Below are 25,383 nucleotides of genomic sequence, written 5' to 3' on the forward strand. Positions count from 1 at the left end.
TTCTGCTCCTCGGCGGCTCGTAAATTAAAGTCGCGGAATGTAAAGCAGATAACTGGAGCATGGCACGAGCGATGCCTCCTTTTGAGAGCCGCCAGAGCATAGACGGACGTTACTACTAGCGGGGACTTGGCGCGCACCCGACGCGAGTACAATCCTCGGAGTATAATAACCGGTCGGTAAGTGATTACTAGGTAAGCCATTAGCCGATTCGCGCGATCCCGGGAAATCGGACGTCCCGGAGAAGCTCGGTAAATTGGCCGATGATTTACCGAGGAGGGGACTCCTTGCACGCCCGAGGAGCGCCAACTCGACCGATTGTTTTTCCTTCCTCGGGTTCTGGCCCCGGGGAGAGAAGAGCGGCTCGACTTCTCGGCGACTCGTAAATTAGAGTCGCGGAATGTAAAGCGGATAACTGGAGCATGGTTCGAGCGGTGCCTCCTTTTGAGAGCCGCCGGAGCAGGATGGACACGTTACCATTCAATGGCTGCCTCCACCACGGGGAACGAACCTTGGAGTAATAACCAGTTAGCCGGTGATTATACTCGGCGATTCCGACAAATCGGACGTCCCGGCAAGGAATGCATTAATTAGCCGGCGATGCACCGGCCGCGGCGGGATTTCTCGCACCTCCGGGCGTGCAACACCTGACCGATCTTTTATTCATATCGTAGATCTTTTTTGGGGTCGAGCAAGGTTTGCCATTATTTATAAGGCCCTCCTTCCTCCCCCGGCTTCCTCGCCAAGCGTGCGTTTTTGCGTCCAATAAGGAAGCGGAGCATGAATCTAATTAAGGCGCGCAAGGTTGTCGCGTAATTTCGTTAAAATCTGGAATAAATTCCCGCGAAACGTTTGGCCGAGGCTCGATATTCGGGATTTTCAAGTAAATTTCCACTACCGGAGGTCCCGAAGCCTCGAGAGTGTGCAAACGAGGTGGATGTATTTCTCTTTTAAGCGTATTAGACCGCACGACATGCGGACTTTGCCGGCAGAGAGGACGTTAAAATCCGCAATTTCTCATTAAACGACCTTAGGGAAGGCGCGGATTTTCGGGGATTTCACGGCGACATGCCACGTGCTCGGGAAATCGTTCTCAATCGTACGTGACATGCAGGTGACACGCGGATGCACAAGAAGCACGCGATGCGGCGGTCTTACGCAAATCCTTTTTGCGAAGCCCGGTCAGAAGTAATTAATCAACCGAGAAAGAATTCCTCCGCGGTCGTGTATGTCCAATTTGCGCGCAATTTCACGTGTGACGGAGTTTTGGCACTTTTCGAGGCGGGGCCGAAAGCCATGAAATGGCGGTCAACTCGGAAAGGGCGAGGGCTAGGAAAATGCAGGAAAGTGCAGTTTGCAGGCGAGATCCATCGATAATGCGCAAAGTGGATAGAGGGAGAGGAGAAAACCGAAGAAAACGTAGTTCCCGCCAGACCGAGACAGCAGGGCAGGGCAGGCTGGGGTATTGATCGCGTAAGACTCGCGTACGCGAGACGCAGAGGAGGCGCCGAGGGACTGCGAGGGAGAGACGGGAGCCACGGGGGTGCGAGAGAGACGCGACGACCGTCAGAGAGGAACCGACGACGAGGGCCCGGCGTGCGCGTGCGTTCGTTCGAGCGCTGAACGGATTAAATTTCAACGGGACAGTCAATCTTGGGACACCGACACCGTTATACTGTCCGAACTTTCGGCGACTCTAGGCTATGCCTGCAAAAAAAGTAACACGACCGCCCGTCCGCGCGGACACGCCGGAATGCCGAGCGACGTCCCGCGGAGGGAGGAGGGAAAAATCCCTCCACGCTGATAGAACGATAGAATGAAATTAAAGTAGGACTTCAACGAAGAGTACATACTCGACATTCCGGGCGGTGTTTCAAGCCAGACCCACTTCTTAGCTCGTTTTGATTAAAACGCTAAAGAGGACGACGACGTCCGCACATCGTCGGGTAATAATGGAAGAAATACGGTATTGCCGGACGGTCGATCTCGCCCTTACGGTCCCGATTTTTCGACGTTGGATTAGATCATTTTATTGGAAGCCCCATGATGATCGGGGCTGTGGCACGAGGGTGGGAGAGCGACGACCTCGGCGAGATAAATTTAGGGAATTTTAAGGGGAAAGAGGGTGCTTCAAGAGGGGCTCTCGAACGAGGTCGTTTAGAATTTACGAAGTACACTCGTGTGACGCTTCAGTACCGTTTAGTGCCACCTAGGAGGTAGCCAAACGTCATTGGATCGTTAAATGTCGCACCCGTGGAAAGTTCAGGGAGTGCAGGAGACTCCGGCCACCCCTCTCAGGTCGCCCCCTCACCTGATACCGGGCTCAAATCCCGACAAAATCATTGGGTGTGCCGAGGCACGTGCAGCCCCTCTTTCAAGCGTGCTCCAAAATGCACAGAAGTTGAAAATTTTTACACAAAGAAAAAATATCCAGGGAAAATAAAAATGCGTTAAAATAGGATCTTGGCAGCGAAGACTCAAAATGAAAGAAAAGCTGCCTCGCGATGTGTATATTCCCGAGGATTTCCAGGATTCAAGGTTGACGTCCCGTTGGAATCCCGGGTTTTAATAAATTCGGAAGGAAAGCTTTTCATCGGTCGTCTAGACCCGAGAATACCGTCGTAAGCGGCACGCGAAAGATTTATGCGTCTACGCCGGATGGCTCCATTCCGTACCTCCCAGTTCCTCTCCCAATTCCGTTTCTCAAAGAGCCCATCCGATCACGGAGCAACCGGCGATCCGTGCCGAATGCCAGGTTTCGTCCCGAATCCCCAGAGGCGCCGATAAGCGCGGGCGATAGGGGACCGATCTCCAGCCACGCGTGGTCGTCCTTTTTCCCCATTCCCTCTTCCTTTCCTCTCACCTCTCGTCCCACCTCTCAAAGGAATTAATTTATTTTAATTAATAATTGCCCTCGAATGTGATCGGCGTTTTCCTTTTTCCTAATTAGTATCCGACTTTGTTCGAACTTCCAGCGCCGATAAACCGGATAAAGGGGGAGAGGTAGCCGTGATTGAACGGAATTGAATAGAGAAATGCCTCGATAAATAATTAATTTAAATTACTCCGGCTCGCCGTGGAATGTTTAAGGGTTTCTATTTGCGTGAACGCACGCATTTCCTTTTAATTAGAGGGACCCTTTGCTGAAGGTCCGCGTATATCGAGGCCCTCCAAGTGGGACGGCGTCGGCGACGTTTACGCGTTGTCGCGCTTATCCATTAGGTTAATTCCCGCGGCAATAAGGCAACCGCTTTGTGGAGCAGCCCGAGAAGGCGAGACGCCCACCCACGCCCGTTCCCTGCCAACTTAGCTCGTTCACCCGAAACTGCGCGGATCGTCCTCCGGAGTCCGTCGCCTCCTCTTTCTCGCTCTCGTGCGCCGCCCTATACGTCCGTCCTCCTCCCCCGTGCGGTTCGCAGGGACCGCGCAATTGCGCACGCGCCTCGGGACATCCCGCGATCCGAGACGCCATCGATGTACCCTTCCACGTGCGAATCGAGCAAGTCAGCTGTTCCATAAGGTATCGATACGTTGCGTCACCACCCCTGGCGCTGACTTGTCAATGAAATCGGACGAACCCCCGTGCCATGTAATTACACGACCAGCTGCCCAATAACCCTTTGCATTTATTATTTCTCGCAAGTAAACACCGGTGTTGACGTAACGAGGTACAATCGATTTCTAAAGGAACCGAGAGGGTTCTTTTCGATTTTAATGTCACAGCGTCACCCTCGGTGGTTTCTTTTCCCACAGACTCCGATATGCGAGCTGTTCATCTCCCTCGTTCTTGGGCCGCCCCGATGGTCTCCTCTCACTCTCGGGGTCGTCGGTGCTTCGCCCCCGTCCCAACAGGTGGCGGGCGCGCGGCGCGATCGCGCACGCGCAGGGCGTCTCCTAGTAGGTATGGTGTACGAACTCACCGGCAAGCTGGAGACCCCGTGGTGCTGGTCGTGCAGGACCTCCCATCGCCGGGCGGATCGACTCCCGCCGAAGGAGAGGCACGTGGAGTACGGGATCATGACGCGGCCGACGCGGCGCCTCCCGTCCGCAGGGGCTCCGACGACGCCCCGCGCGTCCTGACGTCCCACTCGGCTCGGCCGACTTCGCACCCCCGAGGACGCGGAGACTCGAGGGAGGCCGCGAGCCGGAGATTCGAAGGAACGCGCCCGCAGCGCCGACTGGTGGCCGCTGCCGCGACCGACTGGCGCGATCGATCGGCCCGAGGAAGCCGCGACCGCCCGCGCCTCTCCGCGCGACCCCGAGCGCCCGCATAATGCGCTCGCGGGAGCCGAAGGGTTCCGGAAGGGCCCGAAGGATCCCGGTGGGTTCCGAAGGGCCCCGAAGGCCGCCTGAGCGAGCCGGGGTACCCGAAGAGGGCCGAACCCATCGAAGCGGAGACGACCCTCTCGGGGCTCGAGGGTCGCGGCTGCCTTTGTTTCCCGAATAGGCTTTCGAACGCGGAACGCGGAACGAGGAACGCCAGGAAATGGGGTGAAGTACTAGACGGGGAGGAGATAGTTGCGGGAGGCTGCTGGATGCGATGTCTGGAAATCGATTTCCACCTCGTACTCCCGGATCCGATTCTTCGGAAATGTTTACACCGTGGCACCCTAATGGTAATTTCTTATTTATGCTCGCCAGGTCGGTCCGTCAAGGCAGAACCAGAGAGTTCACGGTCCTCGGTTTTTCTCTCTTTTTTTTTTTTTTCATATCGAAGGTGTTTTTCGAACGAGGAGTCGCGATAAATCTGCCGGAAGACGGAGGGCGCCGCCTCGAGGAGATAAGTTTTATTTAATTTTAATCCTTAATACCGCAGTAAATCTACCATTTTTATGGAGGGGACGGTTCGCTCGCTATTTTACTATGTCCCGTGCTATATATATATACACTCGCTTTTATCGGGCGAATAGCTTTTCGAGGGCGATCAAAGAGGAACGAGGAAACGGGGTGAAGTACCCGCCCCGGGGAGAAGATACCCGGTGGGACGGGGCGGCTCTGGGAGCGATGATTTTTCAACTCCGACTCTCCCCCGCTCGGTTGAAAATATCCGGGAATATTCGGACCGTGAAACTTAGCGGCGTTTCGCCCGCGCGTATATCTGTATATCCCGCGGGATCCAAATCATCCGTCGAGCCGATTTTTCGAATGCGATCCGCGGCAAGCGATGCGAAAAAACGGGACGAAGCCCTCGAGCTCCGGATCCGTCAGTCGGCCGGTCGATGAAACGCGACTGGAAGGGATGACTTTTGAACTTTGACTCTGCAATCCTCTGTTCCTTCCTAATCAGAGAGATTTCAAACGTCATCCGTTCCGACAGTCGTATAAAACGTCACCGGCGAATCACTAGACTATTTCAAACGAGATAAGGAGGATTTTCAGGGAAAAAAAAAAGGAGTAACTCTTGACTGGATCTTATTTCTCTTCTCCTGGAGATGCGGCCCCGAGTCTCGGGTCATCGACCACGCGACCAAAGATATTAAAAGGATTTTCCCCATGCGACTAAAGTTATTAAAAATAGAAAAAAAAAAACATGGCGCGGCCACATTTACCGCCGCCCCCGATTTTGTCGTGATAAAATGCCCGCGTTACGCGCAGTCAACGTCTCTCCGTTTCAGGCTGGCGAGGTTAAATTTCGTCACGGAATTAACGCCCAGCTCGTAATTCGTCCCAAAAGTCAAACAACGGGCTGTTCCCCGGATAGACTCGCGCCGACGTCACCTCCGATCGCGCGCCGGAGGAAACGAGGTAAAATACGATCCGAAGGTGCCCATTGTTTCGGAAAGTAATGAAAACGCGACGGGAGATACTTCCCCGTGGAATGTCCTCCCCCGGCCGGAGCCTCAAGAATGGCCGGCATCGGGGACAGAATCGACCCGAGGCGACAAATAACGTCATCCGATTATATCGACATTTATTGCAGGAATTTCCTCCGCGCTGACAAAGCGGAATCCTCCTTTATTCTATCCAGAAGAAATTCCACCCCCCGTGGCGGATGAAAATCGAAAATACATCCGGCAGGTTTCCACTCGAACCTGCCTCACCGTGTCCAGCATCCCTGAGGAGTCTTCCGGACTTTTTGATATTAAGAACACGAGCCTGTCGTAAATGTTGGGAGAATCTTCGGTTTCCTCCGCCGAGCAATCGCTTATGCGTTAGTGCCCGGAAAGCGCGCCTTTCGTCAGGATTTTCCGCCAGGAAATCTCCATTCGGGCCGGAATTTACACCCCCCGACTGTCGATGCTCGTAACGACCGCGCGCACGTCCCGCACATTTTTCAATCTCCTTTTACGAGGTTCCAGGCACCAAGTTAAACGCGCGACTATTTCGCGAGACCCTGCATCCTCGTTTGCACTCTGCGGAATTAACTCGGCCGATTGACTCGCAATTGCGTTCTCCTTGCCGACTCGAGACGGCTTAACTAGGGCGGCGAAAATTCTCCCAACCAGGTATTGCCAATTAGGGTCGAACCTAAAAAGAGTTCCCCGCAACTCTGTCTGTAGAATTTAACTCTTTCCCGCCGCCGAAAAGTAGATTACTCGGGAAACGTCTTCTGACGAACTTACGGATTTATCACAGCGGATTATATCGTTAATTTTTTCTTATTATGCTTGATATACTTCAATCCATGCAGGGGTGGTGTAAGAATAAACGCAGGAACGAGATATGTAACGATAACGTTTACTTCTGACTTGTTGATAAAAGCTTCAGGTGTAAAATACGTCGAACATGCGTTACAGCGCAGATTAATGCTTTCAGTCTCTGGCCACGATTACGTTCTGCAATAGTTGCTGTAATTCACGTTGTACCGTTAAACGAAGAGAAAACATTACGATTAACGTAACCACTCCTGCAAGTCTGCTGTAAACGCACGGTCTAGTTGTCTATCTGCATTGAGCCTTATCGATCTACGTTTGGCGCAAAGAGATATGTACAGAGGTACTATTTGATAATTTTGAAATCCAAAAAGAATCTCTATTAAATTTGGAATCGATACGAGCTTAGATCGTCTATTTCTGTCCAGCTACTTCATGGTAAAACGCTATTTTCCGTAGCAGCACTTAAAACAAAGGTAACTTACGTTGCATCGATTGAAATGTTCACCTCGAGAATGTGACAGTAGATAAGTACACTTAATAATTTTTTGGTGCCTCAGAGATAAAAGTAAGACTGGATCGGATATTCGGAGAAGACGTACGTTACATTATCAATTTAGGCGTGCCAATGAAAACGTTATAAAAAGTCCACCCAATTACTTCAGAATGGATCGCTTTAATTGTATCGCTTTTCGCAAATTTTTTCAGACGCTTCGAAGAGAGCTCATATCCCCACGTTCTGAGAAACACTCGAGCAGTTCTCAAAGTCTTTTCAGAACACATGCAATATGGATTCGTAAGGCTTTATAAAATATTCATCACAGAAAGAAAAGTCTTAGCACAATTCTTCCCCTCCGTTGTTATTTGCACTATAATGGAACACTGTCGAGTTCGTGACTCAAAGGTGTGAAAAGCCGTTTAGAACGAGTCGTCTTGAGTGATAGTCGCCGAAGAGTTTCCACTCTCGGGCGACCGCATTGCAACATACCGTTTGCGCAAGATCTCTTGTAGATCATTACAGGGACTATTTTCACGCTTAGCTCGCAGGGGTCGTCCACCCGGTGATCTAAATTCAAACACCGTAAGCATAGTTTTTTACTTTTGCTGTTCGGTTAACGTTCCATTCGTTCCAATGCAAAAGCAACGTTCTATGCACTGTTAATCCTATCTTACCTCGCAACTGGCTTCAACTTGACTTTATCGATGTCTTTCAATATATTGCTCATAGACTTTTGAGCGATCAATGGCACCTTTTTTGAATCTTCGATTTTGTGATCTTGTAAACTAGCTCTCCTTGCAATATGGGGTGTCGTGGGTGGCGGAAGAGGTGGTGGTGGCGGCGGTGGTGCTACGGCTTGGAATCTTTCAGATCCACTTGGAAGATGTCCTTCGGATGCATCTGGAATAACGAAGTATCATAGATTTGCCTCTAATTGCACCGCATATAAGCAATCGACTAACTCTTACAATGTCTGGTATCCTTTGTGCTCTTGACTATGGCGGCCACCTGTTCTCTCAGCACCTGAAGCTCTTGCTCCAGTGCGAGCAATCGAATTTCGGAACCAAAGCTGATTGGTTCCAGCAGATCTGGTCTGCTGCCCATGAGTCGACCACTGAAAAAGACAAACAAAAATAAACATCGTTAATCAGAACAAAAAATTCACTAAATATCGCACTTACTTGTCAGGTTCTATGCCATTAGGTTTTGGCGAATCATCACTGGTTTCTTCATTGATCATTGAACTCGTCATAGAATGTAACGCAGTTACACTGACGTATATTTTTGGCGGTGGCTTCAGTGGTAGATAGGAACCAATTCGACGTACGATGCTGCGTCTCTTGCCATAGTACTTTATCGTCTCACCCATCTGCAATTGAGGTGACATAACCCATTAATAAGATGAAGGATAATTAATTTCCCGCTTGCTCGTTATTTTCACACGAAAACGACACCGACCTAAGACTCGTTACATTACAATAGCAAGCTATTGCACACGTGGTTATACTTTCATGTGCGCATTCTCGTCGCAGAAAGACACATATTCACGTAACGGACATACATATATACGCACCGCGTAACCTACATACCTTCTACGCCTCCCTTGGAATGTGTATTTCTTGGCTTAAAAAAACACCGTCCTCGCTTTGAATTATCTCGTGCGACGCATGAACCCTGCGAGTTTCCAACGTTTCCAACAATCCCGCGTTGATGGAAATTGAAAAAAGAGAAAGGACCAACATCCGAGTGTAGCCAACAGCTGACGGTGGTTGCGCATGGATGTGCACTCCGTTTCCACGGTGGATTTAGTTAAACCAACGATTGCGAGAAAATACCGTTCTCGTAATCGACGCGATGTAAATCCTTTCTCTTTACGACATGTATAAGCCGCCATTAATGCGTATCAGATGGCACTATTGGATGATTTTGCCCTTCCAGAATCTCCCACGAGGGGCAGCACTAGTCGACATCGCATTTCCCCGAACTACTCTAATTGCCTCATTCGTATCCAACGCTCTCCTCCGTCCGATCCATATAGGTAGTCTCATCGCCCAAGCCGTTTATCTAATCTTCTTACATGGAATGCATTCCGTTCACGTACAGACCCAATTGGGATTCAATTACTCGGAACAGGGTGACTAGTCGGGGCTATCGGTCGAAGGCGCCATGAAAATACATGCGCCTGCGCGCGACGAATAGGTCACGTGCTCCCCGCAGGAGCCGAGCGGACAGTCGGCAGGTTGGTCGGTCGGGCGCTCGGTGGCGCCACCGGCACGGTCGAGAATGTCGGCCGCTGGAGTCGGGACGCCGTATTTGTCAATACCGCGTCGTTTCCGCGATTCCCGTGGTTCGAGGTTTGTTTCGCGGTCCCCGAGCGAGCGGAGTTAAGGGCGTCCTCGGTCTCGGCCGCGTTCGAGACGCCGGGCGGTAGGAGGGTCACCCTCGGATCGCGCGACGCCGAATAAACACCGGAGAGAGCGCCGCCTCTCTCGGCCGTCCGAGTCGAGGATCGTGCGCCGGGAGTGCGAGAGTGACCGACGGATCTCGGCGAGACGCTCGAGACGCCCCAGCAGCCCCGCGGACGAGCCCAGGGTCGGCCCCATGCGACGGGATTAAGATGTGAGTAAGAAACCGCAACGTCCCCGGGGCACGTCGCGACGCCCGGGAGGAACGTGGCTTGCGCGAGAGAGCGTTAGAGCGAGACCGCGCGACGGCTGACCGAGCGCGAGGGAGAAGCGATTATGCGGGTCCGCGAGGGAGAGAGGGAGACGGCGCGACGGCTCCGGAACGCGACTCGGGAGGGAGGTGCAATTATGCGGGCGCGCAAGGGAGGGAGAGAGACAGAGCGAGGACTCCGGACCGCGAGTCGAGCGAGGATCACCGCGGTGGGAGGGAGATGGGTGATCGGCGATCGGTCGGCCGGGGGGAGGGTCGAGCGTTGCCCTCTCGCGACGGTCCAGCGACAAGGACGCGGCGACCCCTGCGCTGGGAGTGCGACAGAGACGCCAGGCTTTGTTATAAACACGGCGACGCGCCGCGCTCCTCGCACTCTTTTCGGGTAGCCGTGCGGCCGCTCCAGGTAAACCGAAGTGTGCGTGCTCGCGAGAAACCGGTCTCCCCGCTGGACGTCGCTTTTTGCTGAATCCGCCGATCGCAGACGCTGCTTTCTTAACCTAGTCGACGTCCACTCCGCGCCGGCTTGGCGGACGTTCGTTAGGTTAGGTTTCCGTCATCGAGTAGAAACGGTCACGTCGACCCGTACACGTACGGACTCCTTCAAATGCGACGGGCCTAACCGAAATTATGGCGACCCTTGAGAAAAAATTTAATTCGATTCGTGTAACACCGTTAAAGCGCGTTATTAGGAGGCGACATTTCAAATCCCGTAATTGTTTCACCCTACAACTTCGGAGCTTAAAAAATGCATTTCAGTAAAAGAATGACTCAGAAATAGGGGATACAATTTTTTTCTTTGCGCGAGGAGCCTTTGTTCCTGTGATATATCCTAATCTCTTCGCGTTCTTTTTTTTTTAATTTCCCATAAACGGGTAATTTTTTTTATCCGCGCAAGGTCGTAGTCGTCGATATTTCGAAGCGCTTCTTCCGGGCGATAAAATCCCCCGAAAGTGGGTGAGGACTTTTCCCTTTTTTTTTTTCTTTCCTCTTGAACGAGGTGGTTCCCTCTTAAACGCCCGGGCCATTCCGCGGGCGCAAAAAGGCGCGGCCACGCGGAGAGTTATTCAATTCCAGAACGCGGTAATGAAGCAACACCTGCGGACGTAAAGCTGGATTTATTGGCTGTAAATTATCGGGCCTGCCGGCGGTAAAACGCACTCGACGGCCCCCGCCAGGAAGGATGTAAAACAATGCTGGGATGTAAAACCTGTGGATCAGATTTTCAAGGAGAGGACAGGGGAGGAAAGGGGGAGACGAGGCGGAAGCAACTCCTGTAACGAGGGCGACCTGCAGTCGCGATTTCTTCCTCATCCGGAGTCACGTTCCGGTCGGAAATCGTCGGCGGCTTTGACGCATCCGGGGAGAAAAATGGGGAAGAGGCCGGAACGAAACTCGTTGCGCAATCTTCAAGAACGGCGGAGGGAACGGTTGCGAAACCGACGCGGCGAATTCGAACTATCCGGCCCGAGTCGGGCCTAGAAAGCGTGCGATTACTTTTAATCAGCGGCGCAAAACGGAACTCGTCTCCTCCTTTATCCCGGCGGAGAAAAGAAATTTTCCCCCGACCTTATCGCGGCGGCGATTTATCGGAGACGTTCGTCGAGAAAAGTCATTTCATCGATCCAATGATATATTTCGTTAATTCCATGAATCCAATAAATTGTCATAATCCCGAAGAAACGGTGCGTCCAATTAATTCGAGTTTATTTCATACCAATTAGTCCAGTCGAATTGGCGAAGTATTTCTTTGGTTCGGTGGATTTTTTTTCTCTCAGAGTACGGGGGTAAAAGAAAACGCGAACGGTGTCCGTTGCGTAAGGATTAATTAAGGCGGGCGGGATGTAACGGCGCGTGCGCGTCGTTGCCTCGTTGCATTACGCCCGTAATAATCATTTCTAACCTCTCCAGACCGGACGGATTGTCGGGTTTCCTAATATTATCGTGCCGGACCGTGGGCCTACCGGAATCACGTAGCCGCGGCGGCGATACCGCAACGTGGCCGCCGCAATTCCGGGGATGTAATTCGCCTCGTTACGAGGCGACGTGGCCTCGTAAACGACGCCGCCCGGAGTAAGTACGGCGCGTGGAATAACGAATCGCCTTCACTCCCCGTTCATTTATTTATTCCTCGGCCGTAAATGTCGAGAAATGACGGAGCGACCGAGGCGTGTTCATTTCTCAGGGCTCTCAGGGAACGGCGAACACCTAGGGCGACTCTTTGAGCCCGTGAAAAATGGAGGTTTTCGCCGAACCCCGAGACTCGAGGGGGAGGGACGAGTGGCGGCCATCTTTCTTTCCCGGCGCGAGATTTAAAAAGGATTTCAGCGATTTAAAAGGAACACAGAGATGACACCTTAAAGAATGGGGACGTGATTTTTCATCCGTGGGTCCGTACAAAACAGGGCGGTGAGATAATTCTCGCGATTTCATAATATATTGTATATATATATATTTTAGTAGACCACGAGTGAATTTTCTTTAATAATATTTATTAGATCGGTAGTAACAAGGAATTCTTTGCGAGGGTTCACGAAATATTCCAGGTACGTCGTTCGGGAATTTTGGAATTTATGAGCGGCAACGTAAGATTTCTTTTTGCGTACGAATGGATTCGCATGAAAAAAAAAAATCACATTGTTGCGAAGTCGTGTTGTTGGTCAACATTTCGAAGTCGTACACGAAAGTGTCAATTTTGCACGCGAAAGGCGATCGTATGAACTCGAGAATCGGGTCCTTGGGTCTGGAACTTTGATATACTACCTATGTCTCTTTTTGGACGATTCCTTTTCCCCCCTGGCGCATATCCTTGTCGTGGATCCTCTCTTCTGGAAGCGAGCCGAGAACGGACGGATTGTACCGTTTACCGGCGCATCCCCGTTAGGATGTCTTTTAGCCCTACTTTCTTCCTATCTCCACGAGGCTCCGGAGAACGCGAACGGCCCCTGGACCGCGTCCAAACAAGAGGGAAACGCGCGGTTTTCTCGCGCCAGGAGAGAAGGGGGAAAGAGAGAGAACGATCGGCCCCCGCGGGGGAGCGAGAGAGACCCGACTACCTCCCCCGAGAGAAATGGCCGGCGTAAAAATAGCCCACCGGCTCTCGTCCCGGCGTTATACCGCGGGAGCCGCGAGATGCATTTTTATTGCATATACCCGAGGGTTATATTTAACTTAAATGCCGTCGCCGACAAGGTTAAGGCCTGACTCACACGAGGCAGGGACGATTCGCTCCCTCCGAGTCCTTTCGCGACTCTCTTCGACGACTAAATTAAAGCACGGGTACTCGTCGTATCATCAATCGTCGGGTATTGTTCTATCATGATTTTTTTTTTTTTTTTTTCATCGCGAGAATATCAGAATATTTACGCGAGTCCACCTAGACGTACGCGGCATAGAAGTAAAGCTGCGCTTCTGGTAATTTTTTTTTTCCCCCTTTAATGAGGTTGTCAAACCATTTTTTTTTTTTTTAAATCGCGGGAAGATCTCGCCGTTCGAGATTTATCGTCTCGGAAAAGAGAGAGGGAGACGGAGAGTGACGCGATGCGTACCTTCACTTATCTGTGGCGATAGCATCAAAGGTCGACATACCGTTATCGGGACTGCCGCAACGGTGCGTTCTATTCTGCGGAGGATGCGGCCGACACGCCGGCGCCGTACGAGCCGTACGCGGGCATAACGCACCGCGGAAACGCAACGCGGCGAGTCGCCGGCAATTATTGCGCCGGGGCATCTCCCGGGAGCCGTGTCGAGGATGATTCAATAACAGGTGCCGTTATACCTCATCGTCGGCGTCGGCGACGGGTCAATTACCGAGGCGACACCAGACTCGGCTATCTTGCCGATAAACGGCTCGTAAACGCGAGAACGCGACCTCGCAGGCGTGACCTCCGCTCGCGGAAAAAAATATTGTCTTGACCACCAAAGGTTGCCAGGGATTTTCCTTCTGAAAATTTAATGCTAATCGTGCGGCATGGCTCGGGGTCAGGGTGATCGGTCTTCCGGATCGATCGATCAATCGATGTCTACGGTTGTTGTCAATGGCAGCGATCGGGGAAATCGGTCTTGGTCTTTGATCCTGCAAAAAGTGCAGATCAAAATTGAGACCGAGACCGATTTTAACCCATCACTGATCGATAGTTACCTTCGAGGGTCCTGCGACTTTACGGCTTCGGGTAAACCGATACTTCAGGTACAAGGTACCAGAAGAGTCCGAGTCGCACCTTGCCTCGTCGGTTTTCCGGGTGGATCAATGTGTGCCGAGGCAATCAATGGCCACCATTGCGATTGCACCGTGGGTACCGAGACTCTACGGCTTCTAGGCGACACTGGATACTTTGGGTACCTCTGGACACACGAGGCTGAAATCCCATATCGTCGCGACTTCTCGATAGCCGTCTTAGAGGTGCGACCATGGGGATGCCGTTTATGGATCTCGCGAGTCCAACCGAGAAATAGTGTAAAGGAAATACGAAAAGAGAGGAGTTTAGTGTATGGGTAGATTAGAATATCGAGGCTAATTCCCGCTAGTCGGGGATTAGGAAAACGGAGAAATCGGAGAAATCAACGGCAGTGTTCCGCGCCTCCGCCGAATACGCACCGCGGAAACGAGACTTCGGTCCTTGACTCCGCGGGAGAAGGAAGGCTCGCGCGAGCACTTTCCATCCGGGCGGGCATGAAAATGATCAAAAGAAAGAGCTCTCGCTTTGACGAAGGCGCGCCGCAGGTGAAAACCCGCGCGGGGAGGGGGAGAGATTCGTCCGCATTAGGGCGCACAAAGACCCGCCGCGGAAATCAATGAGACCCCGACCCGTCCGATTGGACGCGCCGTTGTTTAGCGGCAGGACGTCCTTTGTCGTATCGATCCCGGTCGGGAGGTAATTAATTAATACTTGGTACTTGGCCCACAGGTGCGAAGAGGCTACGGAGGTGGAGACGCATCAGCAGACCGCAGCAGCGACGATGGGCGTCGCCGAAGACGAAACGCCGTCCTCCCTGACTTCGCACCCTAACGCCAACCCGAACAATCCCAATCAAGAAGGTAATCATCGAGAGATTCGTTATCGACGATTTTTCCAACCGGAGGTTTCGCGGCCGAGTCGGCCGCTGCTCGCGCGCAGGACGCTGATAGCCGGCTCGAACTCGGCGTTATCACCGCGACTCGGGTAGCGGATAGCACAGCTGATCTGGGCACGCGAGCAGCTATTTAACTCGCGACCACACATGCGGAATCCCGGAGAACTCTCGCGATAAGCCGTCGATCGAGCCCCGCGAAACGGTCGCCTCCTCGTGGGCTTACTCCGCAAGGCGATGGGAATGATTTTTTAATAATATTAATTGAAGCGAATTTGTACACGTTTATGGACACGTGGAAGACGCGACGCCACGTGGAAGCGGTATCGCCACATCTTCGAGGAGAGGCGCACCTCGGAAAAGTCGACCCTCCGTGGCACGAGACGGTTTTTACGCCGTGAAACTAGTTGCCCGGGTCACCGGAGGTTGACCGTTGAACTTGGCCCCCGAGAGAAGCGGAGGACGTGTAAGTCGGCTCGAGAAGGTCCGGTCCGGTTTATCCGCGTCGGTTTATCCCGGCCGCAGACCGCGAGTCCACTCCGGCTTATCAGACCGACCGTGATTCACGCCGGCGCGGCTAAAGAGCCGCGTTTTCGGCGAACCGCGTCGCGGTTCCACTTTCGAGCCCTCCTTGGAAACCCGAAAAAAGTCGGGAGGAAGAAAAAAAAAAGAATTCATCGACGACGCCGTTCTCTTTCTATTGTTTTCTACGCTCCGACGAATTTCCAGGCATTTACGCGCGTCTTGGAAAAAAAAAACGGTTTCCTCGCCTCCTTCCGCCTGGTAAAATAAGAGTCGGCTCGGTCGAGCGGCTCCTTCCTGACAATGGAACCCCCGCGTCCGACCTGGGGCAAAAAATCGCGGAACGGGAACACCTGTATGAAAAGATCGCGCGATTTCTGTGCGCCGTGAAGGGAAAAAAAAAAGTATGACTCCGTGACGTTTCGCCATAAGTATAATTTTAATAACATTTTACAATGTTTGAGAACATTTGATAACACGTTATACAGACATTTCGCACAATTTTTAATTCATCATGACCCTTCCTCGAGATCTCTTCTCCTGGGATTGCCTTTGCAACGGTACCTCGGGACGATCGCCTCGCTCCGGGCGCGTCGGGACCGTTTTGCTCGGACACTTTTTCCCCGCCGACGGTTTCCCGTTCCGTTGAGTCGACCCCGGCCGAGGGAAGCGTGGCTTAAGACCCCGGTAACTCGATTTCCCGTAGAATATTTATCGCGTCGAAACAATTATCGCCGGAAGCGGCGAATCGAGATCGAAGATGGCGACTGGGGAAGGGGGAAGAGGGGATCCCCAGAGAGGGGCATCTCGCGACTCCCTCGTCGGGGAGTGGGCATGGAGAGGGGTAATTAAACCCGAAGAAAGAAAAGAGGATCGAGCCGGGGGAAGAGTTCCGGGGAAAAAGGAAATTACTACGGGCGACCAGAAGACAATGGGGGGATCCATCGGAGAAAGTCGGGCGATATCTGTCCCTCGTCTCTTTTCCCGCACGGCTGGCTCCTCGTCTTCCAGAACTCTCAGCCCTCTCGCCTTATTACTTCCCGGTGGCATCGGCGACCCGGAACAAGGCGACTTCCGGTTCGCCATTTGCCGTGGAATCTTGTCGATCGGACTCCTCGCGCTCAGCGAATGTCAGCCCGACCTCTTGGCTCGATAAGAGAGGCTGCGAGATCACGAGGAGATCCGACATGGCGGGATCTCCCGGTGAAGGTTCCCTTATCGCGACTTCCCTTATCGCGGCGATCGGAGAAACGGAAAGTGCTCCGAGGGGTCAGGTTTAACGCCCCCTTCGCCCCCCTCGATCACCGGGAGAGATCTATTCTCGATTTCACGATTACAACCTTACGGTTACCGACCGTCCGGGGTCCCGCTCCGATTCCGCCGCGTTTCGATTCTTCCCCGCTGACGGAAGCACCCGTCGACGACGGAGCTCCGTCTACCTGTTCGACCAAAGAAAAAAAAAAAGAAAAGAAAATTATACAAATCTCAAAATTCGCGGTCTCGTGACCTATCCGCCGAACGCAGCCCGATCGGTACCATCGATCCCTCCCGATCACCGCTTATCCGCTTCTCTCTCTCCATCGCGTTACCTGTCGCGCCGGTCGGTCGGTAAAGAGGGTTCCTGCCTTGCATCCCATTTCTCAAGACACACCGGGCTACCTCGCGAATCCTGGAAAATCCCCGTAAGATAAGTGGAGGCTCCTTTCCTCCTCTCTATCTCCCTTTCTCTCCGGCGAAGGACCACCAGAGTGGAAATCCTGCCTCCCGCCCCCCTCCCCTGTTTCTCCTTGTTCCTCGCGTGACGGATCTAATTTGTTTTCCCACTCGGTCGGTAACGGGAGGAACGAGGGGGGGAAGGCCACCGAAACGAGAAATCCCGTTCGGCTTCGCGGCCCCCGCGATGTTCCCCCCTTTACCTCCCTCCAGATTTGATGCGACGTTAGTCCATCCAGGTTCCATCTAGCTTCGATTCGGGCTTGATTTTAGTTCATGGGAAAAAGACTCGACTTTCCCTGTTTCATGTTGGCAGGCCTTTTTTATCCCTCCCTCTCTCCCTTGGGCCGACCCCCGGCGCAGCGACGTCGTGACGCGACGACGGCCGCGTCGCGACTGCGGGACGCTAGGCGCTCGATAAGCGGCACGTATACAAAAAGTGCCGCAGTATTTCAGCCCGTTCAGACTGCGTCTTGAAGCGATGCCAACTTTGGGCCGTCGCCCCCCTTCTAGTCGAAGTTACGGAACACTTTCTTCCTATCCGGGTCGTGGGTGTTCTGGGTCAAGTGTGCATCCCGACGCGATCGCCGGGGCTCATTCGACGAAGAACTCGACTGGGATGGCCGATCTGCATCCCAAATCGGATGGAGATTAGGGAGGGGTTCGATAAACTGGGAGAGACAGAGGAATTAGAAGGCATTCGGGTCTTGTCAGGGTTTATGGGTGCACTTGGCTCGGGACTCATGCGAGTTCTTTTTTCCGGGATAACAGGGAGGAAATTCTATCTTGGGTTGATAAGAGTCTTGTCGATAATCAGGGGATTTCGAAGTTCATTTTGATTTGTCTTCATTTATTTTCAGATATCTTTTAGTTGTCTTTGGTTATCGAAGCGCAATTGCATATCTATGAGGGTTTTTTTTTTTTATATAGGTTTGAGAGGTGGACATGTAAGGTCATTTTTTGGTTAAAATCGAGGGGAATCGTGGAAATGGCTCCTTTGTTCGGGTTCGAGGCTCGTTCGTCTCCGTCAGGCGGAATAGCGGTAAAGTCGCAGGGGCCGCTAGCGGTCCGCAGCGGCGGATTCGCGGTGGCTAATCGCGGTAATCGGCCCGCGCCGGTCGGTCCTCGCCGGTTCGCGCCGCTCCGTTCCGCTCCGCGACGGTCGCCGGACGGCGCGCGGCCGCGCGTGCGGAACGCCGCGGCCGCTCCGATGGGTGCACCCGAGACCGAGGCGACAACCGCGTCTCTCGCGTAATTATTCCGGGAAAATGGCCGGCTTTCCTGGAACCGAGGAGCTCGAGTCAGCGAGTCCGCCCGGAAGCCGTAGTCCTCTCCTCTCCTCTTCTCCTCTTTTCTCCTCTCCTCTTCCATCCTCTGAGGACGCCGCGGGTCGCCAGGTGCGGGGAAAGAAAAGAGCCGCATCCGGTCCGTGAAATACCTACCTCGACGTTACGCCTAACGCGAATTCATCCGACCTCCATTATTGCATTCTAGAATTATATAGTCAATTGACGTATTGACCCGTCTTAAAGTGGATTCACCCTGTCCGCACACGTATCGGTACGGACGCGTGACGGTGCCGATCCGACGAAACGTTGCGGCATCCGTTTCAATGGTCGGACACCCAATTGTCGAGGTAGTTCGGGTCTTTATTGCTGGGGATATTATGCAAATTTTCCGTCCAATGTGCCGCACCGATGAACCGCGCGGATGTCTTCCACGGATACCTCACTGACGCGGCACGGACGCGTCGGAGCCGGCCTTAACGAGATCCCTCTTTGCTCCGTAATTGCGGGCCGTTGAACGAAAAATCGTTAATTGGCCCCCGCCGACTGTCGGCCCGGTTCTCGGGCCGTCGCGGCTCCTCCGGCCGCGGATTTCGCGCGTTTACATCCGCGTACGTACCGTAAGGTAATTACGGCCGACCTCTTCGACGGGCCGGCCGTAATTCCAGCGTTTAATCGGGAATATACCTCGCGGACTCTCGAGTGCTCTTGCGAGTACTCCACTCGTGCTCTCGCTTTTCTCCCCACCGCCGATTCTCGGCCGCTTATAAATCGTTAATCGACCTTAACTCCTAGAAACAATAGGCTCAATTAACACCGGAGGAATGAATCGTCACGATCAAAAGGTTTGAGACACTTTGTATAGGCTGGGCCGACTTATCGCCAGGCGAGAGAAGAGACTATCGTCTGCTTATAAACTATCGATCGGCCTTAACTAACACTAGAGGAATTGTTCGTTGTAAACAAATGGTTCGAGACACTTTGTATCGGCGGGACCGGCTTATCGGCAGACGCGGAAAGAGGCTATCGGCGACGCGGATTGGTTTCGCCGAACCGGCGAGAGACTAGCTCTTGTTTCTCGCTCCTTTCGGCGTGCTGCAAACAGATCGGTCACTCCTTAATCGTGACGCAATTCCGCGGTTTCTCGGAAGACTGGCGTCGTTATCGGGAGCTTTCGTCGACGACGTCGGTCTCGACCTCGGGACCCCACGTAACGTAAACGTTTACGTTAACAACGGAGCCGGCCGTCGAGGTGAGGTCACCCGTCCAGATCGATCGGGGTATAATCGGACGTCGGGGCGACTGGTCACGAAACGCTGAGAAATTCTCATAAGGGCCAGGGAGAAAGGTATCGAAAGAGAAGCGGCGTCAAAATGGGCGAGGATAAACATTCTGTTGAATTAAAAAAGAGGCGTCGCGACGGTTTGTCTCTTCCTGGCAAACGAGGTTTTACTGCACCCCCAGGGTGCACCCGGACTCGCCTAGTTAAAGCCCGACTTGTCGTCCCGCGTGTACGCGCCGTCTCCGTAAATACCCGCGTCCGTTTGCACGCGCATCGCGCGAATTCCGTGACTGTTTGCCCGCGCGGCGCCTCGGTACACAAGGGGATGCACCTAGGACCGGAGTTTGCTCTTCGCTCGTCGAGATTACGGGTCGAGGATTTATTAGCGCGCTCCTCGAATCTCGTTCTCGGGCGGGAACTCGTCGTCGGGTCGCTCTCTCCTTTCCTCGAGGGAGGGTAAAGTGGTTTCCGAAGAGAGGAGACCCCCAAGAGGCTAGACCTAGAAGAAAGGGGTCGCGAGTTCCCTTTTCGGCGCATCGCTCTAACGAGCTGAGATGCACTTTCGATCCGCTATGTGGACTCGGCGAATCGATCTTACTCGATGCTACATTTATCGTCCGTCATTTTTTCTTGCGATATTTTTCATCAATTTTTTTTTTATATTATCCTTCGACATTTTTTTTTTTTCGATATTTTTCTTCATCCCCAGGATAGACGTTCCCAGTTTCGGTGTTAACCTGGTATTACCTTGATTACGTATCTCGCCTTATCACGCGCCCCCGTTGTTCCCGCTCCGCGGAGGAACGTGCCAGCGTGAACCTCTCGCCCCACGTCGAACCGTGGGAATTATCCGGCTCTATCGAGAGAGGATCTACTCTCGACTCGCCAATGCGAAAGGAAACGAGAGAAGAGGGAAGGGGAGAGGACGCCGCACGTGCGCCGGCCGAGCCGCTTTCCCGCGCCAGCTCCCCGATAACGAGTGATAACGCAGAAATCGCGCGAGGGTTTCTTTTGGTTACCGCCAGGAGACGGGATTTCGCCAGATCGATCTCCTCGTAAACTGATTCTCCCTTATTTTCATACAAAATTTGACGAGGGCCCCTTAAATCCGAAACCGGCGTATCGACCGATCAGCTGATCGGTCTTCCGGGAGGCTCGCCAATAATTCCCCCATTTCTGCTTTTCCGCTCGCTGAATGTCGCGGATAATTCGCAAGCGACTCGCCGGACACGCTTTCTGTTTTTGTTCCGACGAAAGGCCGAAAGCGGCGACTTTCTGCTTTCTGCGGAATCGCAATTCCACGATAAGGCGGCCGTGTCACGCCTCGCGAAATCTTTTCCACGAGAGCGCGGCCCGATTGTTGACTCCGCGCGACGTGTTCCTTTCTTTTTTTACTTTTATTTATTTTTTTTTCCTTTCTTTTCTATTATTCATCTTCCCTGATTTCTCCAGGGTGTGCGCTGGATTTTCTCGAAATCTCGCGGAAGTCCTGGTTCGACGTGTTCACCGTTCCGTAGATCGGTCAGGAATCGAAAGGGGAGAAAATGATTCCGGGCATTTTCCGCGCGTAGTCAAAGGCCGCGCGGCGCTCGAAGGCTCGTAGTCCCTCGTGAAGCGAGACCGCGTTATAGGGCGAGTCGCGAGAGCGAGCGAGAGGGGGAACGCCTAGGCGGCAGGGCGAGGAGGGACGAGAGACTTCGCCGCGATATGCGGGCGCCGAGGGGTGAGGGGAATCACGGAGCGAGGAGTGGGGGCCGCCGATCCGGTGCGAGAGAGAGGGCGCGCGCGACGGTGCGCCGAGTGCGAGCGAGAGCGCCGGCGGCCGCCGGCTAGGCGGCGCGGTCGGCTCGGCGGCTCGGCGAGTCTGTCGCGGGCCTCTCGAGCGCGCGGTCGTTCCTCGAGTCTCGCTCGGTAACGCGGCGGCGGATTGCGCAACTGAGTCCGGCGGTCGTCCCGCCAGGATGGGTTAAGCGCCCGGACGCGCCGGGCGGATCGGTCGAGAGGCCAGGTCGGGCGGGCGGCGAGGCCGCCCGGGGGACGAGGACGGCCGACCGCCGCGCCGCGAGGTCGAGGCCCCCCGTCGGCCCTCGGCCGCCGGCGGCCATCTGACGAGCCCCCCCTGTGATCGCGGAATCGACGTACCTGCCCCCCAGCGACGAGGAGGAAGAAAGAGAGAGAGAGAGAGAGGTCCGACCCGTACTTAAGGCGAGCTTTATTTAACGCGGAACCTCGAGCTCGCGCGACGTTGCCGCGCTTCCTCCGCGCCTACCCCAGATGACATATATATATCTATATCTATATCTACACATATATACGCGTATATATTTATATACACGTGCGAGAGTCTGACTTGCGACGCGAGCCTGCCCAAAACACGGGCGAGCCGGCAGGCCGTCGAGGTTACATGTAGTATTAGTAAACCGTGCAAACCGAGTACCTTAAATCTACCAAAAACACGGGAGAGGAGGAGAGGGAGAAGGAAGTCGCCGGCCGCGGAGCGAGGAGAGCAACGTTGAGGCTGTGTCGCAAGAGGGCGACCCCTCGTGGGGACATCGCGCGACCGCACTTTTAGCGCCGGAAGCACTTTTCCCCGGAGGTCGGCGAATCCGTCGATTCCGCGCGAGTCCGCGGATCGCGATATCGCTTATCGATCCCACCCGGCTCCGATAACGGCCGGGGCCCTCGACGTCGCGACGACGCGCAGCGAGCGACAAGTGGTTACGAGCGGCGAGGCCGGAGCGACGACGCTCCAGTGCAGGAGGATCGTCTTCCTGGGAGTCTCCGTTTTAGGGATCTTTAAGCCGGTGGAGGATCGTCGACGAAGACGTACGAAGATCAGGGAAAAGGAAGTGGAAGGAAGAACGGGACGCTACGGGGGACCGCGAACCAAGATACAGAGGGAGGAAGGAAGAGCTTGACGTCGCCGCAACAAGTGGACGGCGCCCACGTGGCGTCGCGACGCCACCGTATCGACGACTTCGCAACCTCGGGGAAGAGTCGACGGATCCTCGGGCGACGTTACGCAAGACTCGCGCCGTCTCTCGTGACGTGTCGCGACGATAAACTCGGTCTCTCCGTCTCTCTTTCTCTCGCTGGCTGATAACGGAGGTGCGGAGCGGTGCCAAGCGGAGTCGCGCTTCCTGGTGACCAGGGGAGCCTGGAGGAGGACCTCGAAACGGAGCCGAGTCCTGGGGCGGTCGGACCACGAGGAGACGTCGACTCGCTGGTCGAGGACGCCCTTGGTCGGGGAAGGAGGCGAACCCGAGGAGGGGGATATCAAAGCGGCGGAGGAGTTAAAAGTATAGATTTAGAGAGGCGAGAGAACACGTGGGGGATTGGAGTTCGAGGAAACGGTACCTGAGAGTCGCTTTAAGGGTCGAGGTTTGGCCGGCCAGGATCTTGAGGATCTTGGGGAGGATCTCGCGGGGACTCCGAAGTGACCCACGAGGGTGAAGACGGACTTTGGATGACTTTCCTATTTTGCGGCTTCGTCTTCGACTCCTCCGACGACAAGGCCGGACCGATGCCGGTGGCGTCGGAGGACTGGGTGCCGCACCCGGCCAAGATCGGCGGGGGGGCCACCGTCCAGGGCACCGCGGCCGCGTGGACGTCCCCCTACGGGAGGGCCGCGCCTCCCGGGGACAGGGGCCCTCCCGGGCCAAACCACGGCACCGTCATCCTCGAGGGGTGTCGCCCCCCGGCCGCCAGGAGGTTCCTCAGGTGGTTCAGCAGGCTCGGCCAGCCGCCCATCGGGAAGTCAGGTAAGCACCGACCCTCCACCCCCGCGGGGAAGTCGTTCATCAGGTGCTGCGTCGACATCAAGCGGGCCGGTCGCGATAATCGATCGATCGGCTCTCGATGACTCGAACCTCGAGGTGCGGTTCCGCGAACGCCGATGGCGCGGTTTCTCTCCTTATCTCCGCCGTTCTCTTTGTCGCGATATTTCACGTCGTCGAATTCAATTGTCCTCCCACCCGAGACCTCGCGTGGACATCGATCTTCATCTTGCAGTCTTGGTCTTGAATAAAGTGCGAAAGAATAGAAAAAAAAAAAAAAAAAAATTCAAGATCGAGACTGCAAAATCGTGATCATCAGCTGACTTGGGCGGGATTATCAAAAAGCCACAAAGACCTCTTACCTCCCTTCTTCCCCGCGTTTTTTTTTTCTCTTTTCGCTTTCGGCGGTGCCGATTGCTCGCGTAATCACGGCGGGGGGTCCTTTCGGGCAAAAAGCTCGCTTTCACGGGTCGCTAATTCCTCCCCGGGGGGAATCCGTCCGCGATTGGCCGCATTCCGGGATATAGTTTTCGGCGCGTTGCGCTAACCCTCTCTCCGAGGCCTCTCTCTTTCGCCCCCCGCCCTCCCCATTCCGCCTTTAGGATTCCGTTTCCCGTCGTCGATCCGCGTAAACGCGCGCAATTACCTTCGTCAAGACATACCGGGGGAACCTCTAATAGATCGAACGAGGTCGCCGCACAAAGGAGTCGGCCCGCCGACGTGCCGGAGGTGTGGGTACACCCCACCCCACCCCCCGTGTGCCCCACATTCGATCGTTGCCGTTAAATCCGTAAACGGCCGACGAGTACGGTTTTATCGTCCGATGAAAGTCTACGATCTCGAGTACTCGTTGCGTTACGACTTCCTCTCGTATAGAAGTGCCCCTCGAGGTCTTTCATCGCCTTGCGATTACTTCTTTAAGTAGGGTTGATCTTTTTTTATTTTTTTTAAATTATTAGAGGTAGGCTAATCGTTGCAGCATACATACGTCGCATCTAGAAGTGCCCCTTGAAGTCTTTCATGATTTAGAATTGTTTTTCGTTATTTTCTGTTAATTTTTAATATTAACGGGAGGTCATGATAATTTTCGTTAACAAATTGCATTTGGGGGAAATTTTAAGTGGAAACCTCGCCGAGGATTATCGAGTTTTCGAGGAGAGTGGATGGCGAGCCGCGTGCGTTATCGCGTGCGGCTCACCTGCGGCCGATAGCAGGACGTCGACGGAATCGTCCTGCTTATCAGACCTCCTTGCGATTGGTCGATCGGTCGCGCGCACGCGCGCGAGAGCGCCCAGAGAGGTCGGAATTCTCCGCGCGGGAACGCCGCACGATAACTGGGCCGGAAAGAGGATGAACCGTAAACTTGATAAATAAACATTAGATTCCGCGGGCAGAATCAGGCCGCGTGGCCAGACGCTCCCGATTTGCCTCCCACCTTTGATTAACGTCTTCAGGGTCTGATAGCGGTCTCGTCTTGCGGCCTCCCGAACCGCAGCGGCGGAATTCGTCCTAGTTCTTATCGGAGAGATTTTCGTTGCCACGCACCTGTTTTTTTTTTTTTTTTTCAGAATCTAAAAGTACGGCCGTTATCGGAATCGATACCGGCTATCGATAAGTACCTGACGGCATTTAGCAAAAATTCATTGGGCGGCGGAATTAATTGGCGGAAAAAAAAAAAATCGCTCCGGGAGTTGCGATCTCGCGCGACCGCCGGATTGACCCTCGCGGCCCGGATCGATAAACCCGCGGTGATAACGCGGTCTCTTTTTACAACGACGATGTATCGGCTTGCGGTAATTGAAAACGAACCGGCCGGACCGAGATTCCGGGCGCGGAATGAAAGATTCACCACGCGGCCCGACCTTAACCCTGAAACCGCGCTGATCGATGACGATAACCCCTGACGTGGAGGCGAAAGCGCGAAAACGCACGCGGAAGCGTCATGGGAAATAAGAAACGCAACGGGGGCCGA

At 54.0% G+C, this 25,383-nt stretch overlaps 2 protein-coding genes across 4 annotated transcripts in view; one reads left to right on the top strand and one right to left on the bottom strand.

The window, feature by feature from the left end:
• Positions 1-6,656: 6,656 nt before the first annotated feature.
• On the bottom strand, positions 6,657-8,941 carry LOC105700461 (mitochondrial fission regulator 2). 2 transcript variants are annotated; one of them, XM_012426294.2, is made up of 5 exons: positions 8,679-8,941; positions 8,271-8,458; positions 8,058-8,203; positions 7,764-7,989; positions 6,657-7,656 (listed from the first exon to the last, which is right to left on the bottom strand). In XM_012426294.2, exons 2-5 carry the CDS (start codon positions 8,456-8,458, stop codon positions 7,509-7,511), a joined length of 708 nt encoding a protein of 235 aa, XP_012281717.1. In that variant the 5' UTR covers positions 8,679-8,941; the 3' UTR covers positions 6,657-7,508. The 2 variants fall into 2 exon arrangements, with proteins under 2 accessions (XP_012281717.1, XP_012281718.1); XM_012426295.2 differs by lacking the exon at positions 8,679-8,941 and adding an exon at positions 8,548-8,629.
• A 443-nt stretch (positions 8,942-9,384) lies between these two features.
• Positions 9,385-25,383, top strand: part of LOC105700568 (serine/threonine-protein kinase tricorner) — a 48,724-nt gene continuing 32,725 nt past the window's right edge. The window contains exons 1-2 of one of the 2 annotated variants that reach the window (XM_012426524.2): positions 9,385-9,708; positions 14,670-14,800. In XM_012426524.2, coding sequence (XP_012281947.1) covers positions 9,707-9,708; positions 14,670-14,800 — 133 coding nt within the window. In that variant the 5' untranslated portion in view covers positions 9,385-9,706. Of the gene's footprint in view, positions 9,709-14,669; positions 14,801-21,520; positions 23,397-25,383 lie in introns of those variants that run through there. The other variant, XM_012426523.1, reaches the window with a different exon arrangement.

This window comes from Orussus abietinus, unplaced genomic scaffold, assembly GCF_000612105.2.
Source record: "Orussus abietinus isolate OABI.00-Male unplaced genomic scaffold, Oabi_2.0 scaffold2, whole genome shotgun sequence".
Lineage (NCBI taxonomy): Eukaryota > Metazoa > Arthropoda > Insecta > Hymenoptera > Orussidae > Orussus > Orussus abietinus.